Source organism: Anser anser (genome assembly GCF_964211835.1).
Source record: "Anser anser genome assembly, chromosome: 3".
NCBI lineage: Eukaryota > Metazoa > Chordata > Aves > Anseriformes > Anatidae > Anser > Anser anser.
This window is the reverse complement of record NC_139722.1, coordinates 91,145,343-91,170,607: the sequence shown is the minus strand read 5'-3', so window position 1 is coordinate 91,170,607 and position 25,265 is coordinate 91,145,343. Positions and strand designations below refer to the sequence as shown.

The following is a 25,265-nucleotide window of genomic DNA, read 5'->3' as shown; positions in this document are numbered from 1 at the left end:
AGCTGGCTTGAGCTCTGCTTGAATCTCGGTTGTGAGGAGTCCCAAACCTGTACTGACTTCACCTTTTTGGAACTCTGTGGAATAGCAGCCTCTTGGGTGTTTAGCCCATACATGATAAATTATTTGTATTTAGGATTGAGAGTTCTGTGTGCCTTTTAAGAAGTATTATGCTTGTGTTTCTTGCAATAAAAGGTGTAATTATTTTTAGCCATCTTTTTCCAGCCAAAAGGGGAGTAGACTTATAAAATTTAATAAAGCTTTTTTAGCTGGATGTATAGTGTTGGCATGAAAATGAAATGAAATCAATATCATTGTCTATTTAGTGCAGTTTTCTTTGCTAGTGCTTGTACCTTTTTGATTTATCAGCAGTAGCTGATGGCTTTTTATACTGAATACTACCACTCCAATGTTGAAGGTGTACATTGAGTAGCCAGTTGGATGCAATATAGTTCTGTCATTGCTACAATTCTGAACCATTGATATTGGAACGATCAAAAGCTTGTTTTATTTATTTTACTGCAGTGATAGCATTTTCAAAGACTTATTTTTATGGCTAAAGGAGGGAGACAGATCTTTTTGAACCACTGGACTTTAATTATTCTGCCTGTGTTCTTGTTCACAGTTGAACTCTGACAGAATCATAGTGGTCATTTTATTAACAGATGAGAGGAAATTAGTCATCTTGAGGTAAAGGTAATGGATATTAAGATGATTGTACTGTTGCATTAGTTCGTTCTGTAATGAATTTGTATTAGCCTGGCTGTTTTTTTCTCAGCCATGTTAAAAACGTAGAAAATAAAGTCTATATACACTTACTCTCTTCTACAACTGTGTTCTGTGGTGCACATGTTTGGGATCAAGAGAAAGTTGTCAAAACTGAATAGATCACATGTAACAGCTAGGGGAAAATTCACTGAGGCAAAACAATTCCAGAAACGTTTCCTGCAAGATTTGAAGAATGCAGTTTTATTGAAGCCATATTATCACAAGATCATTACAAAACTGTACCAGAAGTGGGCACCTCAAACTCTGAAGATCTCTGTTTTGTAATAGTATCTCAAGAAATAAATGCCTTATTTTATAACCCAAGGTTATTGCAGTGTACTGCAAGCAACAAAAGAAAATGTTTGATCCATTCCGTGCCCAAGTGGCAAGAGCTATGCTTCTCTAGGAGGACTTTTCTTGGTAGTACATTCATTAAATGAGCTACTGCTGCAGGCCAAAAGCTGTCTCTATGCTTTGTGCTTTCTGGTTCTTGGGTAAGAATTGAAGAAGCAAGGATTGTGCTGATTCAGGACTAGCAGAATTATAGGATTTGTGATTCCTTTAACAGGCTGGTAGGAAAAACTTGGCTGACATAGAAGGAAGCTGAGGCACAATCAGAAGTTCTGCTTTTTTTTATCTAGTGATTCTATGAGTGTCTTTGAATTCGGTATTTAGTCTCAAATATGAGCTGTAGCAGATTACACAGTTCTACTGTACTCTAAAAAGCCTACTTCTAGTTATATAGGAAGAAACAGCTGGGCTTAAGATTCAAACTCTATCGTCAAGAATTTGAATTCTTCAGGTTTTCTGAAACAGTCTGAGATTTAAAATATTAACAGAACCTGGGGTGGTGCTATTAATTTTCATGTTGCTGTGCTGTAATGCCCATATTTCCAACCACCTTGTTTAATGTCAACTTGCCCTTGCAGGACTGTTACTTTTTTATTTGTTTTATAACTCTTTGAAATATGTCTCCATTGTTAAGGTGTCATTACCCCGGTCAGGTCTTTCTGACTTCAGCAAGCTTGCTGATAAGATCAGTGTATAGAATTTTGGCACATGCAAGTCTGTTTGTGGCTTTTCATGGCTCTGACCTACATTTCTTTTTTGTTGGAGTGCCAAGAAGTGCAAAATATTCTACGCTGTTAATTGTATGTTGGAGTAAATGAATTGCTCCTCCTAGAGGCTCGTTGAAGACTCGTAGCATTTGCCATAAGTGATGGCCCTCTAACGCCAGTCTCAATGCTCTTGTATGAAAGTAGTTTACATAGTAAATAGTGTCAAATGATAATATTTTTGAAAATCTGAAGGCCCACAATATTGGAAAAAATGGTTAGTAAATGCTTACTGTGGTCTTCATTTATTAGTATCATACAGGAAAATGTTCAAACTAGTGGAACGTCAGCTTTAGAATCCCAGAATGGTTAAAAACCAAAACCTAGCCATGATAAGATTGTAGTAGCAAAATCACTGACCATTTCACTCTAAATTTTCATTAAAATGAGTATTCACACATCAACGGATTTACTTTTAACTGTGTATTACAATATTACATGTATATGAACAAGAAAAAAGATATTTAAAACAGCCTTTCTAAGACTCATGGGTTTATTGCCCAAAAGCATACATTAGACTGTAAAAACTGAAGGTTTCAAAATTGCGTTATTGGCTTGTTTCTAATGTTTCCTAGAGTATGGATATTCAAGTCCCAGCCACGTCTGTCATTGCAGATGGTTTATGGAAGCTAGCTGCAATGCCTTAGGTGGTGAATTGCATTGAGATTTGAGCTAGGTTTGTTCTCAGCAAGCATCTCTCTTAACCATAAATGATGTGTGGAACACCAATAAAGCTCATGAATATTAATGCTAGGTTATTACTACCATATTTTCCTCATTCTCAGACTCGAGCTTTTTGTTGCTATTGTTTCAGTGAGCAAAAGTGATTTGAAGGTACTGCAGGAGAAGAGGCCGTTGAGAGGCCGTCTACAATTCCTTTAGATTATTGCAAGTCACCTTTTACTGCGTGCACATACATAAGCTCTGATTCAGCAGCTAATGCTTGCTGAAAGCCCTATCACTTCCTAGTGACTGCCAAAACCACGTACGTTTGTTTGAGACTTTTCTGAAGCGGCTGATAATGGAATGTGGAATCTATCTCCCTTGGGGTACTCTAAACTTAAATTAGCTCTGGGCTTAACCTGTGAGAGCTGTTTATTATCGTCTGAGAAGTGCAGCTCTCCACTGACAAAATCATTTTCCAGGGCGGGCTTTTTATAGTAGCATACATATTTCCAGAGTGATGCTGTGCAGGGTAGATTTGTTAATGCACATATTAGGAGATAAAAATACCTCTTCTGGGCTCAGTCAGGAGAAATATAATTGAATAAACTGCTGGAGGAGAATATATAAGAAACTCATGTGTTTAAGGAGATGCTTCTGATTTGAACTGAAAACGTAAATGTAAAAGGCTTTGCTTGATGGCTTGAGCTGCACAAATAAGTTTTTATCTTCATGCTATTGAATTATAGCATCTGTTCTGTTTCCTGTTCTACTTGATAGTTTTATCGATTGCATTTGCTTATACTGATTGTTGCTAAAGCACTCAGCAACGAGACTTAAACAGGTAAAAGGTGAGTTACAACATTATGAAATCTCTTTAATCCGTTTTGAAATTAGAGGTCAACAACAACAAGAAAAAAAGCAACTGCAGATGTTCCACTTGCCTAAACAGTGTAATGAGCGGTTCATTTTAACCTGTTGGTCATAGTGCTAAGTCTCCATCTCCAGTTTCTCGTAGTTGGATTCTATCCAGATTATTACAGATGGTTCTGCATATTAGTGTATTTCCGGTGCCTCATCCTATATCTCATCCTGGCATGGGAGGAAGAAAATGCATTGATGAGAACTGCTGCCTGCACTAAGTGACCTAAAGAGCTCATGCCTTTTTTTAAAAAATTTTCCATTTTAAGGCTGCAGCATGGGTTTGGTTTTATTCTATGCCTTTATGCGTTTTACATTTCTAGCAGTGAAGCCTGTATGGCAGCTAGTTTTTTCTTCTCTCTTAGGAGTTTAAGCATTTTGTGTGTTCTGAGGCTGTAAATAAAAGTAGTGGTGTTCGTGTCCTTTCCCCTGACTGTAGAGTGTATCCTATCCTGTCAAAAAGACAAACCTACTAAAGTTAGCTAGTGCTAAATGATTTTTTTGCAAACTTAGGCCAATAGCACTTATCCTCCAGGAGAGGGTTATTCTCGGTCAATGGGGAGGATTTTGCAAGGTGAGTAGAAGCATGCCAGAAAAAATCAGTTCTCAGTAAAGACTGCTCTTCTGTTACGACAGTAGGCTCTAAATATCTTTACAGGGCTCTTAATCATGATGCAAAATGCTGCTGCTGTAAGCTTCGGCATCCTTGGTGTCATTGTGCTTGTCCCTTTCCAGACTTCTGGGCCAAGCTTAGGCTGAATGCTTTTGAGAGCAGCTGGGAAATGAAATAAAGCAGAAGTAAAATCCCTATCAGCATGAACAAATAGAGGTAAAATAGGCAGTGAAGAAGGGACTGTGAAATATTTGTGTTGTAACTAAAGCTGCCCCAAGAATAAGGGTTCTTAAAATATTTTTCATGTAATTAGAGTTGGCGCTATGAGAGAAGGGAGGAGGAGGGAAAATAAGAAAAGAAAATGACTGCTTTGGTTATGCTTCCGCGAGTGGTTTTTGAGGTTTAGGATTTTTTTTCCTATTAGTTCTTGTACTGATAACTGGGGGTTTGAAAGACTGCCTTCTGGAAATCTGATATGCTGAGGATTTCCTCATCTAGTTTATGAGGAGGCAGCTATTTTTTAATCTCATGCTGTTAACTGTTTCTTTTGTGGTTTTCTTTTGTTTTGAGTGTCTTGCATTAGCCCTCTTCAATTGGCTGGGGTGCCTCTGTGGGTAATGGAAAGATTTCAGTTGTCAAGTGCAAGTGCTTTTGTCCACTGGATGTTGCTGCATCAGATTCTCTCTAACGGTCTGATATGCTGACCTTTTTTTGTTTGGATGGGAGTATACATGCTATTTCTTTCAGCAGTTTAAAGTCGCTACTGCTGGCAGCTACCTCTAGGTTAGGACTGTTTTTTCTGAAGCGTAACAGGATAAATGTTGCTACATAAATGCAGCTAGTTGCAGGTGCCAAGTGCGAAAGGGATGGCTTATTACTATTATTATTATTGTTACAGAGCACAGAATTCAGTTTTCAAGGCTAGATTGAGGAAAAGGTGGTAAAGGAGGTCAGAGGCCTTCTAACACTGAAGTAGCTGTTTAAGAAACAGAACAAAATCAGTGTGTGTTTTCAGTGTTCTTTATAACCAGTTTTGCTTACAACAAACTGCTGTCGTTTATACCTTCTGAAATGGGTTTGTGTTAAAATGGGTCTCTTAAACCAGCACAGCTGGACAAAGGCTGAAATGCTGGTGTCCTTGGTTTCCACACACCCTCAGTGAATTCCTTTGTTTCATAAATCTTTTGGATTTTTCCGTGTATCTTACAGTTGAATTAATACGTTTTCTAAAATGTTCCTTTTATTTTTCTTTGTGTTTTGTTTTCCTAGGTCAACTGAACAAGCTAGAAGGGCTGAAAACCATTGCCATCACAACCAATGGGATCAACTTAGCCAGGCTGCTGCCCCGACTGAAGGAGGCAGGCGTGAATGCCGTTAACATTAGCCTGGATACTTTGGTCCCAGCTAAATATGAGTTCATTGTCCGGAGGAAAGGTATAGGCTTGTCACCTAAGGCAATGTTGTTAACACTTGTAGTAATGTTGTGAGTTGCTTTGTATGTCTTTCACACTCAGTTGTTTTGGGAGAGAAATGAGTTACTATCGTTTTGAGGCTAGGGAAAACAACCTCCATGAGCAATTTTGATGGTGACTTTCTTTCTACAGCCCTTAGAGAAGCAGAGCCTCTTCAGTCAGAGCTGGTAGAGGCAGAGAGGCTCAGCTCAGCAACAGGCAGCGGGACTGTGCCTACAGCTGCCAGTAACTGTCTGAGTAACAGTAATGGAAATTAAGAGGACTCTGCAAATCTTGTGCTGGTCTCATGCCGCTGTTCTTTAACACCGTTCAAAGAGCAGGTTTTCCCGCTATAGCAGCCAAGGACTAATATGCCACAAAAATTAATTTTTTTGTCACAAATTTTGTCAGCAGTTTCTGAAAGTTATGTTTGGGATGTGCCAGCTGTGGTTTCGTTAGTGCTGTAGGGAACACCACTAATCACAAGATTTTAATAGGACTAAAAGTAAAGTGTGCCTGAGTTCATTTGAGGAGGGATGCTAGCTTTGTAACTTCTCTCTGATTGACCTAGTAATTCCAGATACAGTTTCAAAAATGCTTAGATGTGTCCAGTGTTACCCATTCTTGTTTAAATGAATCCTAAAGTTTCTCATGAAGTTCAGCCATAAATGTTTGGGCTTCTTTCCAGCCTAAAACTGATACGGTTTTGTATCCTTCTGTTTCTGTGTAGTAATGCAACTTTGTCAGTCTGTGAACTAGTAATTCAGACAAAACTTCCAGGTAGCCACTAGATGGTGCAACAACCTAAGCTAAGTGTATGTGGCAAGAGCTGAACAAATCTGGGATGCTGTGAGAAGTAATTTCAACATTTCACAGAATCACTCCGCTATCAAATTGAATTTCTGCTGACAGGTGTAGAAAGGGGTTCTTGTCTACAGTCTCTCTGGGAGTGCTTCTTCAGGTTTCTACTTCACGGTGCAGAAATCTGTTCCTGTCACAAATCTGACTGGAACTGTATCCTTCCAGCTTAGGCTGTTTTATTAATGTGATTGTGTCATGGCATAATTGGCATGCAGAGAAATATCTGGCAGTGTCTAATCACAAGCAGGTGTTGACTGTGCTCTTTTCCTCTGCTCTCTGCATTTGAATGTTACCTGATTTGTGACATTTACTGGAAACAGGCCCTTCATTGCTACTGCAGTGGCAAATATTTACTTACATAAATGTTCTCTTCTTCCCCTCTTTAAAGAAAAAAGGGCTTTAACCACAAAGAGTAAAATTGCTCACATAAATAGCATAGAGAATGAACAGGGAAACTTCTGAGTCAGTATTTTTTTAAAGAGGAAAATAAAGACTCCAAATCAGATACCTTTTTTTTTTTTAGCAAAGATCAGGTAAAAACTAGTGGTAAAAACATTGCTGAGTGGTTTTATATATTTCTTTTCCTTTTGTTAAGGGCTGAAATTATGTAAAAAATATTTTTAATTGTTTTTGAGGGTTTTTATTTAATAGGAGATTTCCAAGTATGGAATGAGCAGAGAATAAAGCGTCTGCCGTACTGTGCTACCCTGTCTTGTGTGGCAGTTCCAGAGGCTTCGGGATATAGCTGTATTAAGGTGAGAGGGATTCCTGGTCATAGACTCCAACAGTCCAGTAATTTCTGGGGAAGGCAAAGGTGTCGTCTAAGTGGAGCTACCCAGGAACTCAAGAAACTTGAAATAATTTTTTCTGCTCCTCTGGAAACTCATTCTAAGGTTTTGATTTTGTATCGTTAATGCAGGTGACCTGCATTACACCTGTTTTTATTCCCAAATGGTTGGGGTATAGAGAACAGCTGTGAGATGATCAGAGAGATCACTGATGAGTGAAAACAAGCTAGAGGACCATAACATTTCTGCTATTCCCTATCTACTACATTCCAAGGGATGAACAAATGAAAAATATTTGGCATTGCATGAAGTCAGTCTAACCTGCTTCACAGCCTGTCCCCTCTTTTTGTTCAGTACAAAGAAAATGAGATGATATTTTACTATAATTAGATCATTAAACATTGGCTTGAATCCTTTGTTCTTGCAAGGATGAAATGTTGGGAGGTGTTGTCCCACATGGGATAGTTCTGGATGTGGTGAAGAATCTCTGCAGAACCCTGCTTACAAGCACCGTAACTGTGCTAAAGTTGGCCAAGGTTATGCTTCAGAAGAAATCTGAAAAGATGAAAATACTGAAAATTTTTATTGGCTGGAGCAGGGGGTGGGTTGTAATTTTGAACTGTGAAACAAAATGTTGAGAACTTTTTCTGTGTCTGGACAGTCTTTCCTGACACAATGACATCTACTATTCATTTCTGCTCTCAAGTTTTGAAATATTTCAGATTTATTCTGTTTGCAATTCCATTGCCACATAAGGATTTTGATCGAGAAGGGAAGCTTCATCAAGTACTTTGTGGCAATACAAATAAACTCTTAACAGCTTTCCATAAAGAAAAACAGAAAACAGTCAACTTTAAAATATGAAATACAGTTACGAATTTATTTCTTACTCCATCAAATTTTTATTTTAAATAATTACCCTGCTCCCTAAATCTTTCAGTGGAAACAAGCTCATAATGGTTGTTAATCAAAATAGGGTTTTTTTGGTAGAGGTTTTTGACAGTTGTTATAAACAGCATTCTTGTGCTAGAGTAGGAAGAGGTAAGAGACAGAACTGGTTAGAACATTAATTTGGATGCATTGCAAGCTGTAGTCTTCTTCCATACCTTTACATGCCTACTTGTTTGGGGTTTTTGATGCTCGCTAGTGATTGCTTTCTGTCCTTTTTAGTTGATTTCAGTTTCACCTTTCTGCACTCCTGAAGTTGCACGTAAGGTTTTCTGAGCTGCTGCAGAGCTTTTTGATCCCATTCGTGGCTCTGGGATGCGCTTACAGCAAGGTGTCATCTCTTGTGCCATATTCAGCTCACAAACTTGTTTAATTGGAAGTAAAGCTTCCACCAGCGCTGCAGACTTCCTGGGTGTATGCAAGACAAGTAGGTGATGGAGAAGGGTGACAAGTTATAACTTCAAACAGTTGTTTGCAATAGTTAACTTTACTGTCCCCTCCTTGCTCTTCAGCTCTTTTTGGATCCAGGAGTAGCATTGTGACCTGTTCATAAAATAGTTAGCGTCTTCGGTTTTCCCGTTTCTGTGCTTGATATCTTTACCAACCAGGAAGCAGTTAAGTGAAAGTTACGTGTCTCTCCTTTTTGTTCTGATCTGGAACACATCCAGTATTACGTACACACAGATTATTAAGTGAGCTATTTTTACTGAAGCTATGATCTTCTCACCAAAGAACCTGAATTTCCACTAGATAAGAGATAGGGAAAGGAGGGTGATGGACCTACCCATGAAAAGGTACGAATAGCAACAGTGCAGGGATTATCAGCACAAGCTTCTAAAAGATACTGCCCTTTTGCTAGCATATGTAAACTGTTTGCTGTTGGAGGCTACAGCTGTGGGAGGAGTTGCTCAGTCTCATACAGTGGTTTGTCACCTGAGGTTGGGGTGCAAAAGAGGAAGGGTGCTCAGTCTAGTACATAACTGGTTAGGAGAGATGTTCACAAACACAATACTAGCAGCTGTGCACATCCACTCACCAGAAACGTACCCAATGGTCAGTAGCTTTCTGTTTCATTCTTGCCACTATCACTTTGTTTCTCTGCCACCTGGTGAGTGTGGCAGGGAAGGAGTGATATGTCAAATCTGAAAGTGATAACTCAATGAAAGGTCTTAACTTTAAAGTTGACAGAAGGTGTGGTTTGAATGAGGTGATTAAGAGGTTTCCCTAAAGGCCTTTGGAATCGTGAAATTACGTACCTCCTTTTTTTTTTTTCTTCCCTGTTTAGGAGGGGAGAAAGTACTTGCTGTTAATTAACTCTATCACTGTGTCTGGGAGCAGTTGACAGGTATAGACCATGCTAAAGGGTAGTGTGAGTCTGGGCACTTCATTCCTTGAAGTCACTGCAGCTTTTGACGTATTTAATTTGTTTTCAAGGGTCAAAGGCCGACTGAGTTGCTTTCCTAAATGCTCTGGCCCATGCCCCCCCACATCGTGGTCACCAAATCCACATGTTTGAAGTAGTCATAAAATGATGATCCTGTAAAACACTGCTTGTGAACTCTAAAGGATTGTCAATAGCTTTGGGAAGCCAATTTCATCTGTAGATAGGGATGAACAGGGAACTGGGGGGCTTTTGTTTGTTCCTAACTCTGCTCCTCCCCACGTGCACTTTTAGAAAGATCCTTTTAAATTAATTTAGCAACGCTGTAAGTATCTGATTTAGACCAGTGAGATTCTGTTGTTTTAGCAAAGACACATGTGCAATTATTATCAAATAAACATGAATTTAGTATTCTTTCTTCATTGCATCTGGAGGCAATTCACAAATGTTTGCCACTCCCTTTAAGAAGGACATAAGACAAGGCAAAGCTGAAGTATGGGGAACTGGAGAGTCATATGTTAATGATATATGGATGTCCAAAAATGCAAAAAAGCATCCCAATATTTTTGACACAAATTACTAGTTAAAAAAATCAATCTCACTGACTTGACCACAGTAACACTGGCAGCCTTTAGGGGAGGGAGAGTGTTTCCCTAAAAAATCTCTGTACTTGCAGCTCTTCTTACTTTTAAAGCCATACCTTCTGAATTGGATTGTTTTTTATTTGTCATCCTTTTGTCCACTACCTTCTTTTACGTTCTGTTTTTATACAAGAAAAATGATTTTATCCCTTCTGTATCTTAGGCTTTCACAAGGTAATGGAAGGAATCCACAAAGCTACTGAACTTGGCTACCGTCCTGTTAAGGTAAAGGCAGTGCTTATTTACTCTGAAATGTTGTGTTACCGTAACTTGTGATAAAAGTTACAGCTCACCTGATGAGGAATTTGTTCCCCCCCACACCTCTCTGAATAATTTTTGGTAAGTCTGAAGATCACATCACGAGGTGATGGGGAAATTCATATTATCCGAGGCAGCTGAGGATACGGGTTCACGCTGCCACAAAGCCCATTCATTGACTGCCTAGCTGCAGGCTCCAGGGTGGTCCTGCTCTGTGCTTACCTCCTCCTACCCCCTCTGTTGAGTTGGCATTTGTCTGACCCAGCCGTGAACTTTGCCAAGGGAGTTAACAGGCAGAAAACAACCCTGCGGAAAGACATAAATTTTCTCCTGGTTTATCTCCTTCGGCTGCTCACAGCAGACTCTGAGGAGTGCCGGTGTGAGAGACAGGCAAAGGGAGTTCTGCTTTGGGGTGCAGGTAGAGCTGCTTAACTGTAATGTGAAACTTCACCTAACTCAGCTGTTTGCAGTTCTGCAGCTGTGGTTCCCCTCTGTTTCACCAGTGTTTTGTAAGATCAAATATGTGTAAGTAGCTTAGGCTATAGAGCTATGAAAAACTTGAAATTAAACTAGGTTTTAGGCTTTTCCTGCAAGACTGTAAGAATTATGGCATTCTACACTTGTCTGCCTTGCTAACAGGGAGTATTTTAGTAACTTCAATTGTCTGTTGTTCTTCAGATAAAGTGGAGAGAACCTGAGGCTCTTCATGATCTTGGAGGTCTTTTTCAACCTTTATGATTCTACGACTGTTCATGATGATAGCGAAAAAAGCTTAGTTTTAACCTCTCTTTGGAGGGAGGCATAGCTAGCTGTCCTGCAGCCTATGAGTGCGGAGTGCTCTGTGAATTTATCCTGGTCTGGGGCATTTTCCTGTGCTCTGCCAAAAAGAGCACTATAGAAGCTCCCCTGCCAGTGCTTTTACAGAAGCTGTACAATGTAGTACTGGGGAGTGAAGCTGTCGTTTTAGACAGCAAATCTGTCATGCATTAGATGGCTAAGACAGCCTCTGTGTTATGTAGCTTTAACTAGCATGGCAAAAATTGTTAGATTGGATGCAAAAAATTACAGAAACAATTGCCTATACCATTTCGGTCCTGACAACTTCTCTATTCATTTTTTCTTTCAAAATAAATTGTTCTTTCTATCTACCTTGTGTTCTGCCAGGACTACAAAGCCTTCTGTAAAACGTAAGGAAGTCATGCTCTGCTCGCTAATATCAGGTGTCTGCTTTTCCTGCAGGTAAACTGTGTGGTGATGCGAGGCTTCAATGAGGATGAACTGCTGGGCTTTGTGGAGTTCACAAAGGATCTTCCCCTGGATGTGCGGTTCATAGAATACATGCCCTTTGATGGTAAACAATCCTCTGAGATTTTTTGTGGCATGTGGTGTGCCATGGGTATATGTGAATTCGCTTGGGGCTATTTACTTCTTGGGCTTGTCTCCAGAAGTTCTGATGAGCTCCTTTGGGGAATTAGGAATTGCCTTAAGTTTTATGTTGTTTCTTTTACAGCTTGTGTGTCTTCCCTGGGTATGTTGGAGAAAGATTAGTATCAGGATTACTTGGGACTGGGATGCCTACAGGGAAAACTGAGAGTTGTGGAGAAATGTAAAGGTGGTTCTTTTTTAATTAAAATACAATCCACGATCTAAAGTTATGCTGGTTTTGTTAATTCTAGGCAATAAGTGGAACTTCAAGAAGATGGTGAGCTACAAAGAAATGCTTGACACAATTAAACAGCGATGGCCTGAATTGGAGAAATTGCCCTGTGAAGCTTCCAGCACAGCCAAGGTGGGGATAGACAAAGAACATATGAAATGCACCCCTGCACTTTCCCCTCTCCCTGCCCCACATTACTTAATTCTGACAAGTTCAGCATTTATATTTGACAAGCAAAGTTGTTTTGTTTTAATTAAAAAAAAAAAAGCTGAGTGTAGTAATTGTGGGATTTTGGTGGGATGAATGCCTGCATGTGGTTTGGCTCCTACTTAAAACACTGGTCATAATCTTTACCTGTAGAAACACAATGAGTTCACTAGATGCCTTGGAAGGATATAAAGAATGGCAGGATTATATCCTGTATTCACAGCTTTTGAAACTTCTGGCAGTCCAAGTTTGTGTGTCTGAATAAACATTAATAAGCCTGATGAACCAGTTGTTCAGTGAAATAACATTGCTTTGGAGTGTGCAGTGTCACATTGTTAATTTCTAGCCTATGTGAAGCTGTATCTCATGTCTGAGTAAGAAAATTCATTTTAGCATCACCTACCAGTTGATAACTACAAGAGCAAATGTAACAAGTTTGTGAATTCCTAGGAGAAAGGCAAGGGCAGAATAGACTGGAACTCCTGACAAAGCTGACTTTGTTTTTTTGTCTTGCGTGACCTTAGAACCAGTGAAGTGTCTTCTGGTCTTTGGGCACATATAGCTTTTAAAAATGAGGAGTCTAACATAAACTTTTTTTTTTCTCCCCTGCATTTCTTTAGAGTTATAAGGTGCCACATTTCCAGGGACAAATCAGCTTTATCACCTCCATGTCCGAGCACTTCTGTGGATCCTGCAATCGGCTGAGGATAACAGCAGATGGGAACCTGAAGGTTGGTGGTGAAACACGGTTCTCTTTTTGCTTTCGTGAAGCTAAACTGGTGTTGAAATTTTTCCCTCAAAAGTAGCAGGGATATAAGGTAGCTGGTAATAATTAAGCATCTTTCCTTCTGAACTCCAGCTTATCTGTCCTTCGGTTTGTTGCAGTATGTGTTCCTGTTCAAGTTTCCTGGGCTGTTAGGGAAATGTTACGTCACGTTTTTTGGTTTCTGTTTTGCTAACATAGCTAACTTCAGTTGTAAAACATTGGTTTCAAGGCCAGTAAATATAAACATTTATTTAAATCTTTGATTCAGAATCATCTTAAACATGTGACAAGCAGATGATTTCCCACTTAAGAGAGAAAAATAAAGATCCAAGCAGCTGTTAGGGCTTGGATTTTGTGTTCCCCAAGGATCCTGTCCTGTTTCACCAAACATCATCTTGGAACTCTTCTCATTCAAGAGCAGGCTGTACATTTGCTCAGCGGCTGTAGAAAGGGGCGGGATAACCGTTTCCTGCCACGTTAAAACTGGCAGTTTCTGAGGAAAAATTAAAGTTTTCAATTAAAAATTGGCAATTACACATTGTCACCTGATATTGACAACAGCTGTGCCGCTGTCTAATGTCAGATGACCGAGGCAGCCTGAAGGCCCAATGAGCTTGGGTTATGTAAACTTTTCAGGCTGTCTATGTGTGGACATGGAGAGAAAGAAAGAAAATCTCCATAAAGCTTTTTCTTCTATAGACCAGACCTCTTCAAAACTCTTTAGTTTGAGGTAACTGAGGAATACTTCTAAAAGATGACATGCAGTAATAATAGAACCGAACCTTAGCTGCATGACAGAGAGCAACAGAGCCCTAAAAATAGAACTAGAAGGATGATGAATTGAGGTTTGTATGGAAAAGCGGACTGATGAGGTCTGGAGAGAGAGCAGGGGAAAGAAAAGAGCAGCTATCCTATAAACTGGAGCCAGACTATGAGAGTTGATAGTCAAAGAAGTGCTCTGCTGCATAATATCGGCATTTGCCAGCATGGAATCTGCTCGGTTAAAGGAGAAAAAGAACTAAATTTAATAAAAGCTCACTTTCTATTTTAGATAGGGTTGTGTCAGTAGATCCTCTTTTTTGAGGAAGTCAGGCTTGTGTAGTCAAGCATGACTGTGAAAGGTAGCCATGCTTATCAGTGGGTTACTGTTTCAGTTTTCTGTCACTCTTTATTTTTAACTTACTAGTTCACTTCAATGAGACTTATTGGAAGGGTTTTATACAGGCTATATACACTTCTCTGTCCCACTTTCTTAAAATAAATGAGTTGTCTCAGGTGGTGAGCTCAAAAAACTATTACTAGACTGCTTCACCCCCAAAAAGAGACTCTTAAGCAGCAGGTGAGTGATGTTAAGGGATTCATACTTCCCATTTAAATTTCCAGGTTAATTGTCCTTTTTGTTTTTTTTTGTCTTCCACCTCTCTGAGGGTATGGTGTATTGATTCAAGACCAATTATTGAGCAAAAATGTGTAGTCAGTTTTCTAGTGCTCCGTTGAGGGTAATGACACAAGGTTTTGATGATGCAGTCATATCTTAAAAGTTACAAAAGACACGTTTATATTGCTCTTCTTTAAAATGACTGCTGTAATTAAAAACTGAATCCCCAAAGTGACTCATGGTTTAGCATTAGGATCAGCATGGACATGTGTTCAGAAACCACTCAGCATCTAAAAATCTGAATCCAAGAAAGGACGTGGTTGTTGGCTTCATTAGTAAGCTGTCTGTCATGTACCCATGGCTTCTTTCCCCAGTATCAGACTAGTGAAAGGGATGAATACTTTCACAGCATTACTTTACAATGCTAGCAGAGTACTGTGCTGACTTGCTAGCATAAGTTTCCTAATCTCACTGCGTTGATCCTACTGGAATTGAATTACTTATTTGGTAGCCTAGTAAACCACTGCTTTATGTTATCAAGTGGCAGTTACACTTAGTCCTACTAATGGTGAAATGTTTGTTTTATGGGTTCAGCTCATGCTGTCCTTAGCCGCAAATAATCACTGGGATGTGCCCTCCCTTAAAGCTGACCATGGAGAGCTGCTCTGGCTCTCTTCGCTTGCTTACCAACCTTTAGAACAGTGTTATGGTGTCACCTTCAGAGCCTGACAGCTGTAGGAGTCTGTGCAAGAAGATGGTGTTGTGCTAGGTTGCAGCCATGCAGCCGAACAGAAACTTGCGACTTCGCGGAAATCTCTCTTATCATTGACCTAAACCTTGTGTGTTGCAGGAGGACTGCTTATTCTAATCTATCTCACTTCTCTTTTGTTTCCTTGGGTTGACTGCAGGTGTGCCTTTTTGGGAGTTCAGAAGTGTCCTTGAGAGATCACCTACGGTCCGGTGCCTCACAGGAAGAGTTGGTTGAAATCATTGGAGCAGCAGTGGGCAGGAAGAAGAAACAGCATGCTGGTACGTTTGCTGTATTGGAGAAATAATGGCAGTGACCAGGGCAAACAGTGTACTATTGCAGTGGGATGTGTTGACTTTCCAGAAAAAAGAGGAGGAAGGAAAAGGTTCTTGAATGAGGCTGCATTAGTTAAGGAAAGAATTTTCCCGTCTGATAAAAGAGCGTTTTCTACTAGAACGTTGGTCCTTTACCAGTCATACAATTAACTCCAAAATTTGGATGCCAGTTTTGAATTTCCTAACCCTCCACAAGACCTGGAACCTAGACTGTCTAGCAGTCTTTCAGATTGATCTTCCTCTTCAAAGAGGTGCAAATACCACTGCTAATGATCACAACAGCAAAGCATAAAGCTAAGCAGAAATTGATGGAGTTGTACTGGATCCCTCTTTTCCAAACGCTGGCATTCTGTAAAATAAGTACTAAAGTTAAACCGAGTTGTCAGTTCAACTACTTTCTAGAAGTGGTAAGTCCTTTTTTGAGTATCCAGAACTGTGTAGCCACGCTAGCGCTCTGTATAAAGTAATGACACAAGAGCCATGATGATGCAGTCACAGCCATATCATATAACTGTATTTCAGTCACATCTGAGCCTAAACATATTTTGGTAATCTGCCTGCAGCTGGGATTTCTGACCTCTTGCACGTGAACTGGCTTCATGAGCATGGAATAGTCCACTTTAAAAAAAAAAAAAATTGCTTTGGCCCTTTTTTTCTCTTGCAGGTTCTGCCAGGTTAGTAACAGCTGTCTTTTGCTTTTTTATAGTTATATGTCAAACAAATTTAAAAGAAGTTTGTAAGCCTGAGTATAAATTTTCTTGCAAAATGTGTTGCTCTTACCCAGATTAAATAGTACCTTATAAAGGTAAGGGTTGTGTGTGATTGATTCCTTTCCTTTCAGACCACTACATTTTGCATTTCTGATTTGAGAAGGAGGAGGAAGTGTTCTCCCATCTGGTAAAGGCTTTTTTGCCATCAACGACGTCTATCTGATACCTTCTTTCTTCCTCTGACTCGTGTTAATCTCAGTATTATCCTTGAGGCCTTTTGTGATTAGACCTCTTTGAACAGGAACGCTGTTAACAGCTTACCCCTAGAACTAATATAGGTAACTTGTTAAGAAATAAGATAGTCCTGAGTTGTTTGAATTCTGTACTAGACAGACTGTAATTCAGATGATGAAAAACGTTCTCTGAAAAGGTTCTACAGTACGATAGATACATAGCAGCTGGATGCTTGGAGACTGTGGCAGCTATGTTTTTAAATATCATGCTGGATTCTTCCTCCCTCAGTTCCCTTGATCTTTATTGAGCTTTGGTTTTCCTAGCGTGCAGGTTGCACTGTGAAGAGCAGAAAACTAAATATATAAACCAGATGCATGAATTAAACCCTAAAAAGCTAGGATTTTTATGTGTTCCTTATTTTATTTCTAGGCATGTTTAACATTTCCCAGATGAAAAACCGTCCAATGATCCTGATTGGTGGGTGACAAATCAGTACGTAATAAACATACCATGATTTTGTTTGGTTTATGTCTTTGGGGGAGCAGAGCGGATTGGGCTTTTAATTCTAACTTGTGTACAGTTCTGCTTTAGGTTTAGGCAGAGAAAGGGGTTTCTTAAAATGCAGTTACGGTTAAAATTAAGCTGAAGTTGAAAAGAAGGAAAGGTTTTGTGTCCCTACCAAGCCTTATATGATCTTCTGACTGACAGCACAGTTTGTGTGTTCTCTAATTTTAAAAGTGTATTACTTCTTCCAAAGGGAAACAGCTTCCTATTTCCTGTCTGCTTCCTTTGTACTTAACAACAATAACATAGTAACTAATAGGGCAGTTTGGGGTGAGCTTTATGAAATTTACCAAATTGCAATATGAACATAAAGGATGCAGGGCTTATTTTATTGCTGAATTAAGAAATTCAACTTTGATCACATAATGTAGAAGCAGGGACATGACAAAAATGCAAGTTTTCTCATCTCCCTGCTTCTTTACTTTGGTATCTGGAAACCGCAGTTTCTTTCTTTTGAAATGGCCTCCTAATGTTGCAAGGGCTCAGAGCATAACTTCTTCAACTGTAGTATCTGCTGTGTCACCAGCCCTTGGGGGAAAGAGCTTTTTTCCTTGTTAGGTCTAGCAAAGTTGTTTGCTAACAGTCCCTTCTGCTTGAAGCTCTGCCCATGACTGAAGCAGCACTAATCAGGATTCTCTTACAGATTTAGCAAATACCCTTCAGTGTGTTTCTGCCTCTTCTGTGCCTACGTTTCTCTATTTTGTACTATGCCTATCTTTGCAAATACCTGTCATCTTCAGATGACTTAAGAAATGCTTGAGAGAGCTAGCTCTGTGAGATGTATTGGACATTGTTCTGGTGGTTATTTTAATCACTGAAAGGAAAAAACACAGCAAGGGTGGAAGAAAGAAATATTTGATTTCAAACCCAAACTCTCATCTTCCGATTGATGCTGTGGAGCAGGTTGGCCACTATGCAGCTGAAAACACAGCTTTTAAAACAAGTTGGTGTGCTGGGAAGGGTAACATGCATTAATTGGCAGGTCTCTGCTTTGCTACAAGAGATGTAATAACTGTTGTCTTCTAAAGCAAGACCCTAGTGCTTTTACTTCTGTTGCCTTTCCTGGAAGATACATTCTTCCAGGAAAAGGGGAAAGAGGAACTGTTGTTTAAAGTGTGTACTCGCTTGTTGCAAGAAGAAAAAAAAAATTTAAAGATGATGATGGAAAATACTATATTAAATTTCTGACAGTAGAGTGGAACCTACATAATTTTTTCAAGATGCTTTTGAAAAAGATTTTTGAAAACAAAAAACACTCCAAAATTAACATTCATAGCAATGTTTGGGTATATAGAGATCAGACCTATGTAACTGCCTTTTGAAAAGTATTCTAACTTTGTCTAACATACAATAGGAAAGAGCCTGTCCAGGTCTTCCCCAGCTGTTCCATGTCCCTTTGAGACTAACTGCTGGCAGTCTCCGCATCAGTGGTGCAGAGTCCATAACTGGAGATGAGCAGAGGCTCTCTCACTGTGCCACATGGGGAATCAGTAGGAGATTTCCTAATGGTGTTTTGAATTACTTACGAACTTCAAATAATGCTGGCGTGCAAGTAGTCAGTGGGGGGAGTATGGAATTAATTTAAAGAAACCTAATGAACACTGTGGAAATCACTGATTGGTTTTGCTAGTCCCAGTAAGCCAAAGCTGACTTCTACCCTGCACTGCAATTGGCTGGTTCTTTGCTGTAATGTGGTTTGTATCATATTTCCCTTCACTGAACTAGTCCTTTCAGCAGGTTGTTCTTCTCACAGGTTCGCTTCAGTTATGGAAAGTTCATCCTTAAGGAGCTCCTGGCTTCTTTTTTTCCACCCTTGACATGGTGCTAGCTGGAATCTAACATGCTTAACTTTCATGTGCATTAGTAGGATACAACGACAGGCAGTTTGTCAGACACATACAGTTGTATAATACAACTGAAACTATTTCTACTGCTGTAGAAAACAATTATCCATTTTTTATTTATATGAGCAAGGTGTGAAGATGGACATGACTAAATAAAACAAAGAAAAGGTAGGTTGTTAGGAAAAACAAATGTCTTGCATGCATTACTCTCTATTGCTGTATTTTTACTTCCTACTCTACTTGAGCAAACATTACTTCTCTTTCCTCCCTATTCCCATGGCTTTGTGCTTAGCCTGTGGAACTAGGTACTCATCTGCCTCCACAGTCCAGCTTCTCCTAGAGACAAGGTACTCTGCAGGGGTTTAGTCTTTGAAGCCAATCATGGAAACCAGAAGAACAGAGTACTTTTTGTTCTTGGCTTTTTAAAGGAATATTCAGATTAGCCTCTGCTGTATATAAAGGGAAAGAAAAGAACAATAAGCACAGTTTTCTCTTCTTCTACAGCAGAGCAGTGTTGCATTGAAAACATTCATGTTTACTTAACCTATTCCTCTGAGGGTAAACACATTACCACTACACTTGCAAGAATCTTAATTGTGGTGGATAGGCCATCAGCTGTGGGCCTGAAAGTGCCTTTGCCTGACTGTATAGATGCTTTAATCACAGCAGTAATCTATATAAAATGATTGATTAAACTTCAATAATTGGCATTTTCAGATCAACAGTTGGAAGGTACTCTAGCTGAGAAAGATGCTAAGTGCATCAGTCTCTTGTTACGGCAGTGTCTGGGACTAACAAGTTTTTTATGGAACAAAAAAGGTGAGGAATACAGCCAGTGTGTTGCCCACGTTGTTATTGCAATATGGATGGTCCAAGGTAATAGCTGTAGGTCTGGGCAGTAGAGGTAACTCAGCAAGGTGCTCCAAGTTCCTCACAGTAGAACAGAGAGAACAGGGGCTCGAGGAGAAGAGAGGGATGGTTCTCAGTGAGGTTGAGAAACTAGGACTTAGCCACTTACCTCTGTACTTCTTTTACAGATCACTTCTTTCATGTGAAAGACTTCTTCTGTCTTGACGCTTGGCATTAATCCCTGTGCAAATGCCAAAACCAAGGGATTAAATGGTGAAAAGGGCAGGAGGGCTTACTACCTCTCTGCCAGCTGGGAGCTATGCCAGCTCAACTTGGAACATAGCTCTGAGTAGATTTAAAATCTGTCAATAAGGGGAGTGTGATTTTTCCAGTGCTTAAACTTCAGCTGTCATTAATGCGGTAAGAGCTGGCAGTAATAAGGAAGGTTCCCATCACAGAGCCACCCCGTGAGCTGTAGATGGTGCTTCTGGTCCCTGCTGTCCTCAAGTGCTGCCATGACCCTTCTCTGCAGAAGTAGAAGGAAGCAGGAAAAGTATCTGCCTGGGCTGGGAGGTGTTTGGAAAGGAGGAACCAAGAACCTGAGGGCTAGAGTTTTATACTTACAATGCCAAGCTTTCACAAGGAGACTGGAACTGGGAGAGTCTCAAACGGATGCTGAGATGCTGTGACTTGCTTATCTTTAGGACTGCTTTCTTCTAAGCTTTCTTGGCTGCTGTTTCTCAGGAAGTGTTGATGCTTTTTGAAAACAAGTTGTTTCCTTTTGTCAGGGACCATGAAATAGGTGTCTTAAGTCCTGGGGTTTGTGTTAATAAAGCAGCAAATTTTGGTGCACTGGTAAGAAAGGAGAGAAAAATAGATGGTTGCAGGCTTCTTCAGGTTCTTGTACTGCAGGAAGGCCCAAGCAGTGCTCTGACAGGGTTCTCAGCTATTGCAGACTTGACTTAGCTTCCTAGCTAGTAATACATCCTCATGTTTTTTTCTCTTTTTCAGAGCCTGCATTGCTGTCATTCCCACTACGCCAAGATGCCCTGCAGCATCCCCCAAATTCAAAACAGTGGGGCCACACATCTAGCCACTGGCTAACTTTGAGAGCAAGTTTATCCAAACAAATGGGAAAAGCATTAATGAAAAATAAACTTTCAGGACAGTTTATCCTGCCAGTATCTCACCCGGAGCAACAGTGCTACATAAGGACAGGAATTCTACAAACCCAGCTGAGAGGCTTCTGTGTCTTCCAGAAGGACCCGAGCTCCACATTTGACACGAAGTGCCTTGAGGCTTCTCCTGTTGGCCAAGTTTCTGTGGACTGTCAGCTCAAAGAGGCAAGTCCAGGATCTGAATTCTGTACCAGGGATTCAGCATCTTGCTCCGAGGTCCCTCGTGCCTCAGATAACTTGACTCACACTGATGAGGAAGGACGGGCCACCATGGTAGATGTTGGAGGGAAGCCGGATTCCAGAAGAAGGGCTGTTGCTGGTGCTGTTGTCCGCCTGGGTGAGAAGGCATTTGGGATGGTGAGGCAGAACCAGATGAAGAAAGGGGATGTGCTGGCAGTAGCCCAGATTGCGGGAATTCAGGGAGCCAAACTGACCAGCCAGTTGATCCCGTTGTGTCACAACATCCCTCTCAGCCACGTGGAGGTGTCTCTGAGCCTGGACGAGGCCCGGTACGCAGTGGTGATCCACTGCTCCTGCCAGACCTGGGGGAAGACAGGCGTGGAGATGGAAGCTCTGACAGCTGCCAGCCTGGCTGCCCTGACTGTGTACGACATGTGCAAAGCAGTTACTCACGACATCGTGATCGAGGAGGTAAAGTTGCTCAGTAAGACAGGTGGGCAGAGGGGAGACTTCTCAAGGGCCTAGAGCATATCCAGACACCTCCAGCCCTCCAGGTAACCACTGCTCACAGAACCCATGCCACTCAGCTGTAGTAGGCATACCACACAACTCTGTCAGCTTACTGCTGAGTGAACAGAGGAGCCGCTTACCCAGCTGTTGAGGATGTGTGTTTTTTTAGAGGTCAGACTTCTCCACTCAGCTAGTAGTTTCGTTTCAGTGTCCTCACCATGAGTTTGAACAAAGCTTCCTAGTTATACCACAGAGGGTTTCTTTTTCTTCATGCTGTGAAATATTCACAGCTGCTGTCATCACACCATGCAACTGTGAGCTCTGGAAACGAAGGAAGTGCTGAAAGTACTGTTATTTGACAACTATTTTTAAGTCAAGGATTAGGATTTCAGAATTGTTTCTGTCTGTCTGTGCCTCCATCCCCCCCCAGTTGAATTTAGATAGTGACAGTAAGAAGAAAACAGCTCTGGGACCCTACCACACAGCAGAGATTATAGCTGTTGAACAGCTAGGGTCAGAGAGGCAGCTCCCGTCCCTTTCCATTGCTATTGCTTCCCTTGCCCACAGTTGGGAAATACCCACCCGTCAGTTTCAAAAGAAAAAAAAGAGGGCAGCTGCCCAGCTGTCTGCCTTGAATGCTGTGAAATGATCTAAAACAGAAGGTTGCTGGTGTTAGAAGAATTATTTTGCTGATCTGAAAGGTAATTTTTGCAGTGTTGGAAGCATATTGCAGCATTCTGACCTTAGCACTCAAATATATTGAGGCACTGTGTCTGCATGCTTAACGGCTTAATTACACCAAGCATGGAAGTAGGTGTCAGCTCGCCCTAACTTTAGACAAAGCTGTCACACCAAGCCCCAGAAGGTTCCACTTTTTCCTTCCTACAACACAGCTCCTAGTAAGCAGCAAGCTGCATGGTCCTGGCAGCTGAAACCAAGACTGAGACCAGTAGCCACTTGCTTGGAAGAGCAGGAGAGGTGCTGTTGCCCCACCTGGAGAGTTTTCCTGCATGATTTTCTAGCTTGCTTTCATGAAGTCTTCTGGCCTTTGAGCATTTAAGTGGCCCCATGTTAAGTAACTGGGAGGAAGGGGGGGTATCATGTAGCCCTAAATAGCTTTGAGAATTGACTATCCTAGATATTAATCAACATTGTTTTGTTAATATTGATGGATTCTTTTTAAACATTAATTTAAATGCATTGAAGAGGAGGATGTTTTCAACTTTGTTTTACTCATTTTCTAGTGCTTATGGCTAATGTGGGCTCCCATATGATTCAGGGCGTTCCCTTTCAATGCGCACAGAGTCAAAGACAACTCTAAGTTAAAGAGGTTACTGGAAAAGTGTCTTAAACTTGGCAAGTAGTTGCTTCTCATGTAATAAGGTTAAAATGTGAGCATCAGGAAAGCACATACCAGTCACGCACACCCTGCTCACTTAAAGTAAGCACAGGTTTAAGCTGAGGAGGCAATAGGTTACATTACAAATGTATTTATTTGTGCACTACAAATCTCATACAGTAGTTAACACAGAAGGAGCTTTGTCCATTGCAGATTGATTCTTTTCCTTTGTTACTGAGGTAAGGCGCACACAACAGCTACAGCTTCTGCTAAGGAAGCTCAGTAAAGGAGGAGAGAGGCTGGGAAGCCTGATAAGAGAGGTGCCCAGCTCTGTAACCATTTGTATGCCTACATTCAGTATTATAGTTCTGATTCCATCAATGTCACTGATCTGTCTGTAAATCAATAGTGAGTCAACTTAGCATTGTACAGGAGATAGTAGTTAGTTATCTCCCTGTGTGGCATCAAGCCAGGCAAGAAGCTGCAGGTCCTTGCTCCTGAAGAGGCTAAACCATGCTTGCTTTTGAGGAGATTGCCAGGTGACCTCTGCTAGCTGAAGCACAACTGAAGAACAACACAAAAGCCAGTTGCCTTCTAGTTTATGAACAAGGAAGAAACCTAGCCTGGCTTTAACTAATGAAGGAGGCTATAAAGCAGTAACTGGAAGAAAGTACTTCACCTTTCCTGTGACTGCATCGAGGAACACACAGCTCCCAGGTTGTGTGAGGAAGCTGAGTGGTGAACTTCAGGCTGCCTACAGCCAAGACACCGTACCACCTTGTGCACCAAGCACCTTCCTGCCTGCCTCACTGGGGCACTGCGGAGCCTTCCCCTGCAGGGCACACGGCCTGGCTGCACCGAGCACCAAGCATTTCAGCTCACGCTGCAGCCAGGAGAGACAGCACTCATCAGTGGAGCTGCTGTACACAACAGCTTCCCTCGTTCGGCACAGAAGCAAAGCCCCTGGAAAAGAAAGCACGTCTGGAACCTGCTGAGGTACTGCCTCACACAGGCACTGCACTAACCCCCACCACGCACAACGCGCCCTGCCCTCCCTGCCTTCACCCAGCCTCCAGCCAGTTTTGAGAACTAAAAGGAAACTAGATAACTCAGTGGTGATAAAATGAGGCTTTGGGGCATGATTCTTCAGCTTCTGAGAAGCTTGCTGTCATGCTGTAAAGCTCACACAAAGGACTTGAGGGCCTACAAAGCACATGCACGACTGCCACGCACATCCCACTACTTACGCACACTTCACTACATACTTTCTTGGTTTGAGAGCGATTGGAAGCTTCGGACGAACAGACTTTGGTGCCATTTTATGCTCATGTTTATACTATAAAGTCTTGAAACTATGCACAGAGATAACGAAGCCAGCATAAGTCAACAGAATATTTTGTAAGAGAAATGAGCTGGTAGCACTGTATGTTTTGGTGGCGCTGGGTGGGCAATGGTGTAAGATGGTGATGAATACTTTTTGGAGGCTTGCTTTTTTTTGTCCACTGTTTTTAATAAATACTAGTTGTAATTGTTCCACATGATTTTGAATGTGTTTTTCATTCATTCAAAGGAACATTTATGTTTTAATCCATAAGCTTCTATAAATATTTAACTGAGGATGAGCACCAAGACAGACTTTATAAGTTGCCACGATTAGTCAGCAATTAGTAGCTTCCTCACAGTAGTAAGTTATCTTGATTGCTCTCTTGCTATTTCATTTTTGTTGTTGAATGAAGCTCAGCTCTATCTGAGCCTTCTTAAGTTAAGTAATCCTGTAGGTTTAGCGTCATAATTTATCATCTCTCATCTTTAATCTTTAACCCAGCTTCTCCCCTTTGCCTGTTCTGAGTCAGTGGATGCATATAACAGCACTATTTTGTACTGCAGTCACGTAAGGAACTGGCACCTCAAGCACTCTCCCTCTTAACCTGAGCAAGCACAGACTGAAATGTCCCCAAAATGCTGCATATCCTGGAACCATAGCACAAAGCTCTTACTGCCCGCCCCCCCCCCCCCCCCCCCCCCTTCTAGGGGACGCTTTCTAATTTGGAAGCGATTTTTGGCAATTTAATCAAAAGAAATGGAGTAAAGCATGAGCCCACCACATCCTTCTCCTGGAAGATGCCCTAAGAGCACCAGCAGCACCGCTACCACCGTACACACCAAACCCAACTGGAACACAAAGAAGCGTTGCTGATCGTGGCAGCCCTTACAAGGCACCATTTGTCATTTCCTCCAGAAAACTAGCTTGTCCCAGCTAATTTCCCATTTGTGTTTTATTGTCAGTTCACTGCCAATCCAGCCTGCATCTTCCTTTGTGGCCACATCCTGAGGCTAGCCACCCCACCCTTAGACTGCCCT

At 41.1% G+C, this 25,265-nt stretch overlaps 1 protein-coding gene and 1 long non-coding RNA gene across 6 annotated transcripts in view; one reads left to right on the top strand and one right to left on the bottom strand.

Moving 5' to 3' along the window:
• Positions 1–24,443, top strand: part of MOCS1 (molybdenum cofactor synthesis 1) — a 32,554-nt gene extending 8,111 nt beyond the window's left edge. For 2 of the 5 annotated variants that reach the window (XM_083829098.1, XM_083829099.1), the window contains 8 exons: positions 5,347–5,511; positions 10,311–10,372; positions 11,645–11,756; positions 12,082–12,194; positions 12,890–13,000; positions 15,322–15,442; positions 16,870–16,932; positions 20,709–24,443. In XM_083829098.1, coding sequence (XP_083685224.1) covers positions 5,347–5,511; positions 10,311–10,372; positions 11,645–11,756; positions 12,082–12,194; positions 12,890–13,000; positions 15,322–15,442; positions 16,870–16,925 — 740 coding nt within the window. In that variant the 3' untranslated portion in view covers positions 16,926–16,932; positions 20,709–24,443. The remainder of the gene's footprint in view (positions 1–5,346; positions 5,512–10,310; positions 10,373–11,644; positions 11,757–12,081; positions 12,195–12,889; positions 13,001–15,321; positions 15,443–16,869; positions 16,933–20,708) is intronic. The other 3 variants (XM_083829095.1, XM_083829097.1, XM_083829096.1) reach the window with 2 other exon arrangements.
• On the bottom strand, positions 719–20,699 carry LOC310896623. The gene is made up of 2 exons (XR_014581680.1): positions 19,867–20,699; positions 719–4,239 (listed from the first exon to the last, which is right to left on the bottom strand). It is a non-coding gene; the product is annotated as an uncharacterized lncRNA (long non-coding RNA).
• Positions 24,444–25,265: the final 822 nt, after the last annotated feature.